The sequence below is a fragment of the Cherax quadricarinatus genome, chromosome 39 (genome assembly GCF_038502225.1).
Source record: "Cherax quadricarinatus isolate ZL_2023a chromosome 39, ASM3850222v1, whole genome shotgun sequence".
NCBI lineage: Eukaryota > Metazoa > Arthropoda > Malacostraca > Decapoda > Parastacidae > Cherax > Cherax quadricarinatus.
Window position 1 is genome coordinate 5668304 of NC_091330.1, and position 12576 is coordinate 5680879.

The window sequence follows — 12576 nt, forward strand, 5'->3', positions numbered from 1 at the left end:
GAGGAATTATGTAAGGAGGTGAGTGTGGAGAGAGAGTGACAGGAAAAAGGGGAAGTCTCTGTAAAAAAGACTAAGAAGATCGATGCATGGAAATGAATTTCTTTAAGAGAGGAAGGATTTCTTTGAGAGTGTGGGGGTAAACAGGTGGTTTTGAAAGAGGGTTAGACGTAGAAAAAAAGGGAGATGGACCCTTGTATATTTACTAGTTTACTGCTACGGGAGCGTCCGCTTAGAACATAAGAACATGAGAAAGAACACTGTAGCAGGCCTACTGACCCACACGGAGCAGGTCCATGTCTCCCTCCCCCGGATTAGCCCTATGACCCACCCAATCTGGTCACCTCCATTCAAGGAAGGAGCACGGCACCAGGCCCAGCAGCACAAGCTAGTCAGGTCCAACTCACACCCACCCACACCCACTCATGTATTTATCTAACCTATTTCTAAAACTACACAACGTTTTAGCCAGAATAACTGTACTCGGGAGTTTGTTCCACTCATCCACAACTCTATTACCAAACCAGTGCTTTCCTATATCCTTCCTGAATCCGAATTTTTCCAACTTGAAACCATTGCTGCGAGTCCTGTCTTGGCTGGAAATTTTCAGCACGCTATTTACATCCCCTTTATTTATTCCTGTTTTCCATTTATACACCTCGATCATATCCTCCCTAATTCTACGCCTTTCAAGAGAGTGCAGATTCAGGGCCTCAGTCTATCCTCACAGGGAAGATTTCTGATACATGGGATCATCTTTGTCATCCTCCTCTGTACGTTTTCCAGAGCATTTATATCCATTCTGTAATACGGTGACCAGAACTGAGCAACATAGTCTAAATGAGGCCTAACCAAGGATATATAGAGTTGAAGAACAACCTGAGGACTTCTATTATTTATACTTCTAGATATGAAGCTAAGAATTTTGTTAGCTTGGCGTACTCGGTTCGTCACTGTCGCTGCTCTCGTCAGGGCAGACGAGGGGTTCAGGTCCCCGAGAAGAGGGAGGGTCGGAGGGGAATTCTACAGCCTCCTCATTGTAGAATCTTCTTGAATATTATAATTGTATTTGCTATCTTCCACCTGCCCTGCAATTCCTCTGCGTCTGAGGATTTGTTGGAAACTTATATAAGAGGATTGCACAGAACTTCAGCTTAATATCCATGGGGAATTCCTGTCTGGTACTATTGCTTTCTCTGTATCGAGTTCCTCAGAATTCTCATGATTTCCTGGCTCATCATTTCACTATTTGCCAAATACATGTATGTTGTACTTTCCACTGCCTGGCACTGATCATGCTCGGCTGTGAAGAATCATACATTCCTACTGCTATCTACGTATAGTCCACAGTCTATCTCCTATCTCCTTTTGATGTAATTGTTCAACATGTGATTGCTTAGTAGAAAAAGGCATTTCTGGCTCGCTGTTCTCTGCCATAATTAAGGCGAGCCCTTTCTTGTTTTGTTTAAATACTCCTGTTTCTGAATAACAAAAAAAAGGCACAATACCGTGACTGGAACGATAACCCGCACATAAAAGAGAGAAGCTTACGACGACGTTTCGGTCCGACTTGGACCATTTACAAAGTCACACTGTGTACTCCTGTTTCTGAATTCTACTTCCTTGGATGGGGGACTGAATCATGGGCTCTTCCTGTGATTCTTGTCAGCATCCCTGCAGAAAGGTACGAATTTATCTTTCTGGTTCCGGTGTTTATGAAAGAAAATAATCTGTATTTCTTGAGCTACTCGTGCTCCAAGCCGGACGTCCCACCCTAAAACTGCAATCACCAACAACTTAAGAGATCAGACAACGGATCGTAATTACGGGACAGAGGATCGAGCCTTTACTTTTAAATGCACCACATCACCCACACGGGTAAACAATATAATGCAGTATTTCAAGGGACTGTCTCAGCGTTCGTAGTTTCCATTTTTGAGGGAAATTTACAAGAATGCATTCATTTAAAACACCTACACTGAAAACCTTAGACCGAAAGGTTTCTATAATCTATACCTCTGCGGTGTAGCTACGAGAACAGCGTGTCTGTCTCGCCATTACTGACAGGAAAATCAAACCACCACTCCCTCCTAAACGAGTTTACCGATTCACTGTCCCATATCTCATTTAGTCTCTCAAGTTCACAGTCTAAGACATTTTCAGGCTTTCTCAAAACTTTTTTTCTCTCTCTCTTAGTTTCTTCGAAGATCATTAACTCTTGGACGTACCTCCCAGTTCCGCCTGGACGATCCTGTCTCCTAAAATCAATATTCTCATAAGTTTATAATAATTTAATAATAAACACAAGGAAATATATTTTTTTTCGTTAGGTTCAGAATGATTTTTGCGAAATTATTGCATACACAAACTTTCCCTTGTCTTATTTGGTAAGAAGAGCGTTGCTATTTAAGCCAAAATTGCATGATTTACCTATTCGGCACAATATATATATATATATATATATATATATATATATATATATATATATATATATATATATATATATATATATATATATATATATGTCGTGCCGAATAGGCAGAACTTGCTATCTTGGCTTAAATAGCAACGCTCATCTTGCCATATAGGACAAGTGAAAATTTGTGTATGCAATAATTTCGCCAAAATCATTCGGAACCTTACAAAAAAAAATATATTTGATTGTGTTTGTTTAGTACTAAATTATTTTAAACGTATTTAAAATATATTTAGTTGGTTTAGGCTAAAATAAATTGATTTTGTTATAATAAGGTTAGGTAAGTTCTCTAAGATTCTTTTGGTGCAAAATTAAAATTTTTTACATTAAAACTAATGAAAAAAATATATCTTTAAACGTATAAGAGAAAATTTTAATAAGGACTTAATTTTAAATGAGTTCTTGCTAATTGACCAGTTTTGCATATTCGGCACGACATATATATATATATATATATATATATATATATATATATATATATATATATATATATATATATATATATATATATATATATACATTAATATTAATGTAAAAATTTTTAATTTTGCACCAAAAGAATCTTAGAAAACTTACCTAACCTTGTTATAAAGAGAGCAATTTATTTTAGCCTAACCCAACTAAATATATTTTAAATACGATTACAATAATTTAGTACTAAACAAACACAATCAAATATATTTTTTTCGTTAGGTTCAGAATGATTTTGGCGAAATTATTGCGCTGTGAGCGTTGCTATTTTAGCCAAGATCGCAAGTTCTGCCTATTCGGCACGACATATATATATATATATATATATATATATATATATATATATATATATATATATATATATATATATATATATATATATATATATATATATATATATATAACCGCTGTGAAAAAATACATGAGAGAGAGAGAGAGAGAGAGAGAGAGAGAGAGAATTTTAATAAAGAAATGGGTGAGCTAGTTTTAGCTATTGACCTGTCTGACTAATAAGTCTAGCTGTATAAACATTGTAGAAGACCATTAGAAAAAAGGGAAGAAAATATTTGCAGAAAAAATCTCCCTCTCTTTTTATCCCTATATCTCCCTCTCTCCTCACATCCCTCTCCCTCGCCCTTTTTCTTTTACACAATGGTGTTACAAGGGTAAACTTAGATTTACAGCTTGTGTTTACCAGCTGTTGTTACTTGCCTCAGCATACGTGGAAGCCTTCCCCGACACTTATCTATATAAAGTGGCTAATATTATATGTAGCCTTGAAGCATTTTGAATAATGCGTGATAGAAAACAAATAATACCAATCACCTCTCTCTCTCTCTCTCTCTCTCTCTCTCTCTCTCTCTCTCTCTCTCTCTATCTCTCATGCGAGGACTCACCTGAAATAAGTTGACTGTCTCCAGAGAGTGTAATAAATTCTCAGATAGAGAATCAGCAAGAGCAGCTGACACGAGATGAAGACGAGAACCAGAATCACCATCAGATACACCTGCAAAGGTGAGGTACTCAGCTCATCACACCATCAGGTAGGTTATCCTAATTGACAACACCATCCGGTGAGGTGAGGCTAACCCATTGTCAGGCAAAATAAGAATATTGTTAGTCTGGGTTAACCATCTCTTCCTCAGGTTAGCATTTAGATAATCACGTCACTAGTTACTAGAACTTTAAAGTTAATCATATCAATTGGGTGTGAATGTATTTCAGAAAATATTGAAATATACTTCAGTAAACGTTCGTAGATTTTCAGTTTCTTCCATTGCCAGAAGGAGGCCTATGTAGCCTGAGAGACCAACTCGAAAAACCAGCAAAGGCCTATAAGGTCGGAAAGTGTAGGGAAAAAATGCTTTAAGAAATGCTATGTAAATTAACCGAAGAGAAGACGTAATCAGGACATACATCATCAGAACATACATAATTAGGACATACTTAATTAGGACATACACAATCCTCGTTTGCAGGATGGACGATGACTGTGAAGGGAAGGTTCAGAACGAAGAGACACAATATGTGCCCCTGTTTCCTAGCAGTAAATAGATACCTAGGAATTAGTGGGGAGTTGTGGCTCGCATCCTGGGGGAGGACATTACAAGGACCCGAGTTGTCAATGTCGACAACTAGAGCAAAGAACACAAATGCATGTGTATAGGACACCTTCACTGAAAACGTTTCGCTCACGGGACCTTGATCAAATACGTGATGAGTATTAGGTCAGGTTAGGTAAGATTCGTCTGGAAACAGGACAAGTGTTTCCTGACGCTGGTCTTAATCATATGACGACCTGCCGCTGGAGGCTGTGGTCATCTGACCGAGGCCTTCCACTGGCTTACCCCTCCACCCCTTTAAAAGCGAAGGTTATAATTATAATCATGGTATGAGTAAATACAGATTATATAGTGGGAGGAGAGTATCGGCAGTGGGATGAGGTACAGGACGCCGGAAGTTAAGAACAGTGTATCTTAAGGGAACGCAGCCTCGTTACCCAAAGGTAAGTTAAGATTTCAGAATACTAGTACACACATACATAGTGGAGACAGGATATATACATAGCTTTAAGAAGAGATACGATAAAGCTAATGGAGCAGGGAGAGAGTGAACCTAGTAGCGACCAGAGAAGAGGCGGGGCCAATAGCTGTGAATTGATGCCTGCAACTACAAATTCAAAGTTTATTCTCTATGAGGATTACAATGCTGAGTTTACAGAAATTTGGTTATTGTGTGGTTTACATGTAGTAAAATTGTGATTACAGAGTGTACCACTAGAACGCTTAGCATGGCTAGGCATTTCGGGCATACTTAGTTTTATTCTTAATTGTAAAATATTACAAATTATGAGGTAAGTTGGTATTATGGCTAAGTGACTAAATACTAGTTTGTGAGTTTAGCAATGTGAATGCTTTCGTTTTGGCACAGTATATAGTTTCAGTATTGGAGTATCACAGGATTCATTATTTTAAGACTGAGATTAATATTTCTGTTTATGGTCAAATGAGTGAGTGAGTGTAAGTGTGAACCACCAGGTGGTATTCGTGTAGTTAGTTGACGGGGTGTATCAGGGAGATAAGATGTTTTCTAATGGTAGTTTTGAAGGTGAAGAATGTGTCTGCAGTTCTAGAGTTCTCAGGTAGGGTATTCCAGATTTTAGGGCCTTTGACATACATTGAATTTTTGTAAAGGTTTAGTCGGACACGGGGAATGTCGTAGAGATGTTTGTGTCTGGTGTTATGCCTGTGGGTTCTGTCACAACTATCAAGAAAGCGTTTTAGGTCAAGGTTGATATTAGAGTTTAAGGCCCTGTAGATGTAGATTGCACAGTAGTAAGTGTGTATGTACTGAACTGGGAGTAAGTTTAGGTCTATGAAGAGTGGGGGGTGTGTTGCCAGGGATGGGATTTAGTGATTATTCTTACTGCAGCTTTTTGTTGGGTTATTATTGGCTTTAGGTGTGTTGCTGCAGTTGATCCCCAAGCACAAATAGCATAGGTGAGGTATGGATAAATAAGTGAGTGGTATAGTGTGAGAAGGGCATTTTGCGGCACGTAGTATCGTATCTTGGAGAGGATCCCAACCGTTTTGGATACTTTTTTGGCTATATGCTGGATATGGGTGCTGAAATTCAGGTTGTTGTCAAGGTATAAGCCTAGGAATTTTCCCCCATTATTTCTGGTAATTAGAGTGTTGTCAATCTTAATGTTAATTTGTGCATCTCCTGCTCTGCTACCAAACATAATATAGTAGGCTTTGTCAGTGTTAAGCGTAAGTTTATTGGCTGTCATCCAAGTCGATATTTTAATCAGCTCCTCATTCACAATGGTGTTGAGGGTGGCAAGATTAGGGTGAGAGATGACATAAGTCGTGTCATCAGCAAAGAGAATGGGTTTCAGGTGTTGGGATACGTTTGGAAGGTCATTGATGTATATGAGGAAGAGCAGGGGACCAAGGACACTTCCCTGCGGAACTCCAGTATCAAGTGGCCGTGTTGCTGATGCTGTGTCTTTAATGGTGACGTACTGATACCTATTAGTAATGTAAGATTTGAAATAAGCAAGCGCATGGCCTCTTATACCGTAGTGATCAAGTTTGTGGAGTAGGATGTCGTGGTCTACTGTGTCAAAAGCTTTTCTTAGGTCAATAAAAATTCCTAGTGGATATTCCTTATTTTCCAATGCTGTGTAAAGCAGATCTAGCATTTTTATGATTGCATCATTAGTGCTTTTATTTTTCCTGAATCCAAACTGGCAGGGGTTGAGTATGTTTTGAGCCGTTATAAATGAGTACAGTCTCCTGTGCACGAGTTTCTCAAAGATTTTGGATAGCAATGGTAAGTTAGATATTGGCCTATAGTTGTTTAAGTCTGTAGGGTCACCACCTTTATGTATTGGTGTAACCCTTGCCATCTTGAGTAGTTTCGGGAAGGTGCTAGTCTCTAGTGACTTGTTAAAAAGTAATGAAATAGCATGAAATAGTAATTGTGGGACATGAGACAGATTCCCCGAGTTATTTTTAAGTGACTTTATGATCTCAATGACTTCCGTGGGCTCAGTTGGTGCAAGATAGAAGGAATTAGGGAAATTCCCATCTAGGTAGTCCCCGGCATGGGCATGGGCATGGGCTTTTGAGGCTGTTGACCACAATAAAGAATTTGATATTATTTACTTAGATTTTAGTAAGGCTTTTGATAGAGTTCCGCACCATAGACTGTTAAAGAAAGTGGCAGCTCATGGCATTGGGGGAAAAGTGCTCTCGTGGATCGAGTCATGGCTCACTGACAGGAAGCAGAGAGTGTCCATAAATGGGGTTAAATCCGAGTGGGGATCTGTAACAAGTGGCGTTCCACAGGGATCAGTCTTGGGCCCGTTGTTGTTTATAATATATATCAATGATCTTGATGAGGGAATTACTAGTGATATGAGCAAATTCGCCGATGACACAAAGATAGGTAGGATAATTGATTCAAACGTAGATGTTATGGAACTTCAGGAGGATTTAAACAAACTCTATTCTTGGTCAGAAAAGTGGCAGATGCAGTTCAATGTAGATAAATGCAAGGTTCTGAAGCTTGGGAGTGCCCATAACCCTAGTACTTATAAGTTAAATGATGTAGAACTTAGCCATACAGATTGCGAAAAGGACTTGGGGGTTATGGTGAGCAGCAACCTTAAACCAAGACAGCAATGCCTAAGCGTACGTAATAAGGCAAATAGATTACTGGGATTTATATCAAGAAGTGTAAGCAACAGAAGTCCAGAGGTCATACTGCAGCTTTATACATCATTAGTAAGGCCTCACCTAGATTATGCAGCTCAGTTCTGGTCTCCGTATTACAAAATGGACATAAATTCGTTAGAAAACATTCAGCGTAGGATGACTAAATTAATACATAGCATTAGAAATCTTCCTTATGAAGAAAGATTGAAGACTCTTAAGTTACATTCACTTGTTAGACGAAGAATGAGGGGAGACCTGATCGAAGTGTATAAGTGGAAGACAGGTATTAATAAAGGGGATATTAATAAGGTCTTGAGGATGTCTCTCTAAGAGAGAACCCGCAGTAATGGATTTAAATTAGATAAGTTTAGATTTAGAAAGGACATAGGAAAGTATTGGTTTGGAAATAGGGTAGTTGATGAGTGGAACAGTCTACCTAGTTGGGTTATTGAGGCTGGGACTTTGGGTAGTTTCAAATCTAGGCTGGATAAGTACATGAGTGGGAGGGGTTGGATTTGAGTGGGACTTTCACATCAGAGCTTATTTCTTGGGTGGCATTGAAAATTGGGTTGGGCAAATGTTTTGTTAGTGGGATGAATTGTAAAGGACCTGCCTAGTATGGGCCAGCAGGCCTCCTGCAGTGTTCCTCCTTTCTTATGTTCTTATGATTTTACTGGCGAGATTAGATCCTATGCTTGAGAAATTGGTGAGTACACACACACACACCTTCTCTCTCAGCCTCTCACAAGCTCACCTTTCTAAAATTATTGTCGAGTTCATTAGTGTAGAACTTGGAGACGCAGTAGACTCCTCCCTCTGGAGTCTCGTGCCTGTGGAAGTAAGGAAGATGAACGAGGTACATGAAGAGAGGAGCTTACGACGACGTATCGGTCCGACTTGGACCATTTACAAAGTAACACTAACGAAAAGGAGAGGAGGAGGGAGTATATATATTGTTGTGATGTAATTCACAACATATTATAAGTTAACAATATGTCATATTTAAATTTTAAACAGGTGAAGGAGTAAGCCAGTTGAAGGCTTCGGTCATATCACCACAAGCTCCAGTGGCGGGTCATCAAGTGACAAAGACCCGCGTCAGGAAACACTTTGTCCCGTTTCCTGACAAATCTTATCTAGCCTAATTAACCCACAAAAAAATAAATTTAAACTAGGTGACGTCTCGGTTCGTACTGAACCATTATCGCTGCTTGACAATGATTCAGGATGGACCGAAACGTCGGCTGTGTATCTTGCGGTATGTTTTAAGAGAGAACTGACATACGTTGTTTCCAAAATCCTGAAAGATTCTTTGTTGAGGTTCATGAAGGTTACTTTGATATTAAACCATACCACGGGCGGGATTTCAACCCGCGGTCAGAAAGTCTCAAAATTCCAGGCCGTCGCGTTAGCCACTGGGCCAGCTAGCCTCAATAAGATTCGTCCAAGTAGGTGTATATCTGCACCATATGAAGGTTAGTATAGGCACCCGCCCGTGGTCTGGTTTGTTTGCAATCGTGTTATTACGATTTCGTGAGTCAGTTACTTTGATATTTCTTAGCCTAGAATAGGTTGATAAGTGTGTGTGTGTGTGTGTGTGTGTGTGTGTGTGTGTGTGTGTGTATGTTTGGACAGTGTGATAAGTGCGCATCAAGAGAGCTTTACAATTCTATATATCAAAAAGGAAACATTTTCAAGCAGCTGTGAGCTTCCTGGAAGCTTTATTGTGGTGCAGATCGACCCGAGCTGTGAGTCTCTCGGGAACACCTCTCCAGTGAGAGTCCTTACAAGGCCACACCTTCCTGATAGCAACTTTCCAGGGGGTGAATAGCAAGGAATCCTGCACCCAGGCTGAGCGTATCAAGAAACCTTCAACCCTGAGCGATTGTACCACAAACAGGGAGTGGCCCAAGTCCATCCATGTACCATCTGTGATTAAAAAAGTTGAAGGCTTCAGAAATTAAGACTTGCAGGTCGGAACTATAAGAAATCTATCTCCCGAGGCACACATTAACTGGGTAACATCTGCAGCACATTTAACGTTACTTGACATAAGAGCAACAGTAATGAAGCTGAACAGGAAATCGCTGAGAAAGTTTGAGAGGCAAGACTTGCTACCTACAGCTACGACAGAATGTCAATGGCTTCATAAATCTCTATCTGGGAGCGACACAGACACATTGTGTATAAAGAAAAATCTTCATTATACAGAGCCAACACTGAGATAGCTCTCGCCTAGTTAAACGAGTAAAGATATTAGACAAAATAATTTACCAAAAGATAGATGCCAGAGCTATTATACAAGAACTTTGACCGGAGGACTTATTTGTATATCATATTTACTGAGAAAATGGCTTAGGGAATGACAGGGGAATTAGATATGATGGAAGTAGAGGAGAGTAACTTCCTGTTCTTCGTGTGAAGATTCCTTTCATCAACGTCAAGATAAGTTTGCTCATAGAGACTGGAAGAAAGGAGAACCAGAGGAACTACGGTCTAACGCTACCCGTAATTAAGATGGTTGATGGAATCACAGGTACATGTGATAACAGTTTCAGACTATCCACTACGGAGGAGAGATAGGAAGGTTCTTGGATGTGAGGGAAGGAGGGATAGGAAGGGTTCCAGGATGTGAGGGAAGGAAGGATAGGGAAGACTCCAGGGAGTAAGGGAAAGAGAGAAAAGGAAGGTTCTAGGAATCGAGGGAAGGAAGCATAGGTTAGGTCCTCAGAAGAGAGGGAAAGAAATGATAGGGATGGTCCCAGAAATTGAGGGAAGGAGAGTTTGGAAATGTTGAAAGAACTAAAGGAAGGAGAGAGAGGAAAGATCCTAGGGATGGTGTCAAAAGAGAGAAGGAACGGTGTGCCGTGTACTTATGGCCCAGCATCCGCTAACTGATCTCCCTAACATATGGACCATCTTTGTTTCTGTAAGAATCCCAGAAATGTTAACATCTCAAGTAATGTTAGAATCTCAAATAATATTAGCATCTCAGGTAATGTTACTGAGACATCAGTTGCAAAAAAAAAATGTTTTTCTTTTAAAAACCAAAAATCTCTTTGATCATATCTAGGTCTAGAAAGATTACAATGTTTTTATATAATGAGAGAGACCTGAAGCCGCGCATTAGCATACTTCTCCCTCAGTCCAGTCTAACCAGTGGACTGTGTTGGCTACTGTAACAATTCAAAAAGAATGTTGCTGGTGAGGGAATTTAAGAACTTGCAGTCGCCCCGCCTGCTGTTACAAGGTTTAGTCTTACTGTAGCCATTACTGCCAGTAGCACACGCTACCTTATCAAATCATGTTCATTGCTAGGAAAAAGCTACAATCGTTCTAAAAATAAATATAAATAAATAAATAAATAAATAATTATATATATATATATATATATATATATATATATATATATATATATATATATATATATATATATATATATATATATATATATATATATATATATATATGTATATACACATAGAGAGAGAGAGAGAGAGAGAGTAACATTCCACAGGTTCACAGACACCTACACGCATCTGTGCCAATTTCATTCAATCAGATGATCTCCTGAAGGCAATCATATCATCTGCATCCACATCTCTGCCCTCACATTCCAAGGTCAGTTCTGCTACGTGCATCACGGTAACAACTCTTTCTCTAGAAAGTGAACTAACGAAGAAGTTCAATGCATCACCGTGCTATTGTTTTGCAATGTTTGTCTAGCAGTTTGGTCGAGCAACGAGGTTCCGTGTTTTTGTTTCCTAACGTTTCTTCTAACTCGATAAATACTAGTTTTTCTAAGTCTGATTAGGAGAGGTAGGGTTAAGTCAGGCTAGGTTACGTTGGGGTTAGACTAGGTTACTTAAACTTATAAAAAATAAATAATTATCATAAATACTTAAGGTGGCAGGTAAATCTTACTTCTGTCTATATACAGCATACATATCTTGACTTTCCTCTTCATTAACTTTTAATCATGTAATATCATCTTTAAAGTTATGAAAGTCAAGTCTGAGGACACAGAGGAGAACAGTGATCCACGGAACCAAATTAACAAATATAGCAGATGGAGTCACACGGCCGTACGTAACTTACTTCGCAGCCTCGTTTACCTAGCGGCTGCAGGACTGTACGGAGAAGCTGACATGGTCCTTCATCACCCATCTCTCTTCATCACTCATCTCTCTTCTTCATCCGTCTTTTTCCTTCACCCCATCTCTCTTCTTCACCCATCTTCTTCATCCATCCCTCTTCTCACGTTTCCTGCTGAGACTTCTTGTATGCGTATTTAATTTATGTTCGTCTTGCGATGTAGTCTTGCGAAAGCTTTGATGTAGCCTTGCTGTAGGCTGGCTACAGGTTTATTCAAGACCAAGAAGTCTCATGTTTTCTTTAGTGTCCGTGTACGTTTCTTCCCTTCCATCAACCCTCTCATCATCCATCTGTCTTACTCGCCTTTCTCCTCTCCCTAGCTTTCCCCTTTTTTCTTTGTCTCTCCTTCTCCGCCCTCCTCCCCTTCTTTCTTCTTTTCCCCTACCCTTCCCTTTCTCCTCGCCTGCTCATTGCCACTCCTCTATCTCTGCCCCTCGCTTTCGAAATTTGGTGAGTTTTCTATCCGCTCTCTTCTCCGTGACCTAAATTCCACCTTAGAATTCAATAAGAAACAATGAAATTCTTTGCTAAACTGGGAAAATAAATTCAAGTCTAATCCTTAACATGTTTCGTGAAATGTGAAGCTGTGAGCTTTAAGTGAGGGATTAAGTGAATAATTGTAGTGTGTGTGTGTGTGTGTGTGTGTGCGTGTGTGTGTGTGTGTGTGTGTGTGTGTGTGTGTGTGTGTGTTTTATCATTTGTCAAAGGCACTTGTCAGTAGACACTCGGCCTGTCGTTATTGTTTGGTCTGCT

The 12576-nt window shown here is 39.5% G+C and overlaps 1 protein-coding gene across 1 annotated transcript in view; it reads right to left on the reverse strand.

The window, feature by feature from the left end:
- The window catches only part of LOC128696296 (cardioacceleratory peptide receptor), a 56642-nt gene that overhangs the window by 11853 nt on the left and 32213 nt on the right, over nucleotides 1-12576 (reverse strand). The window contains exons 5-6 of the mRNA XM_053787473.2: nucleotides 8423-8498; nucleotides 3841-3950 (exon numbers count right to left, since the gene is read on the reverse strand). Coding sequence (XP_053643448.1) covers nucleotides 3841-3950; nucleotides 8423-8498 — 186 coding nt within the window. The remainder of the gene's footprint in view (nucleotides 1-3840; nucleotides 3951-8422; nucleotides 8499-12576) is intronic.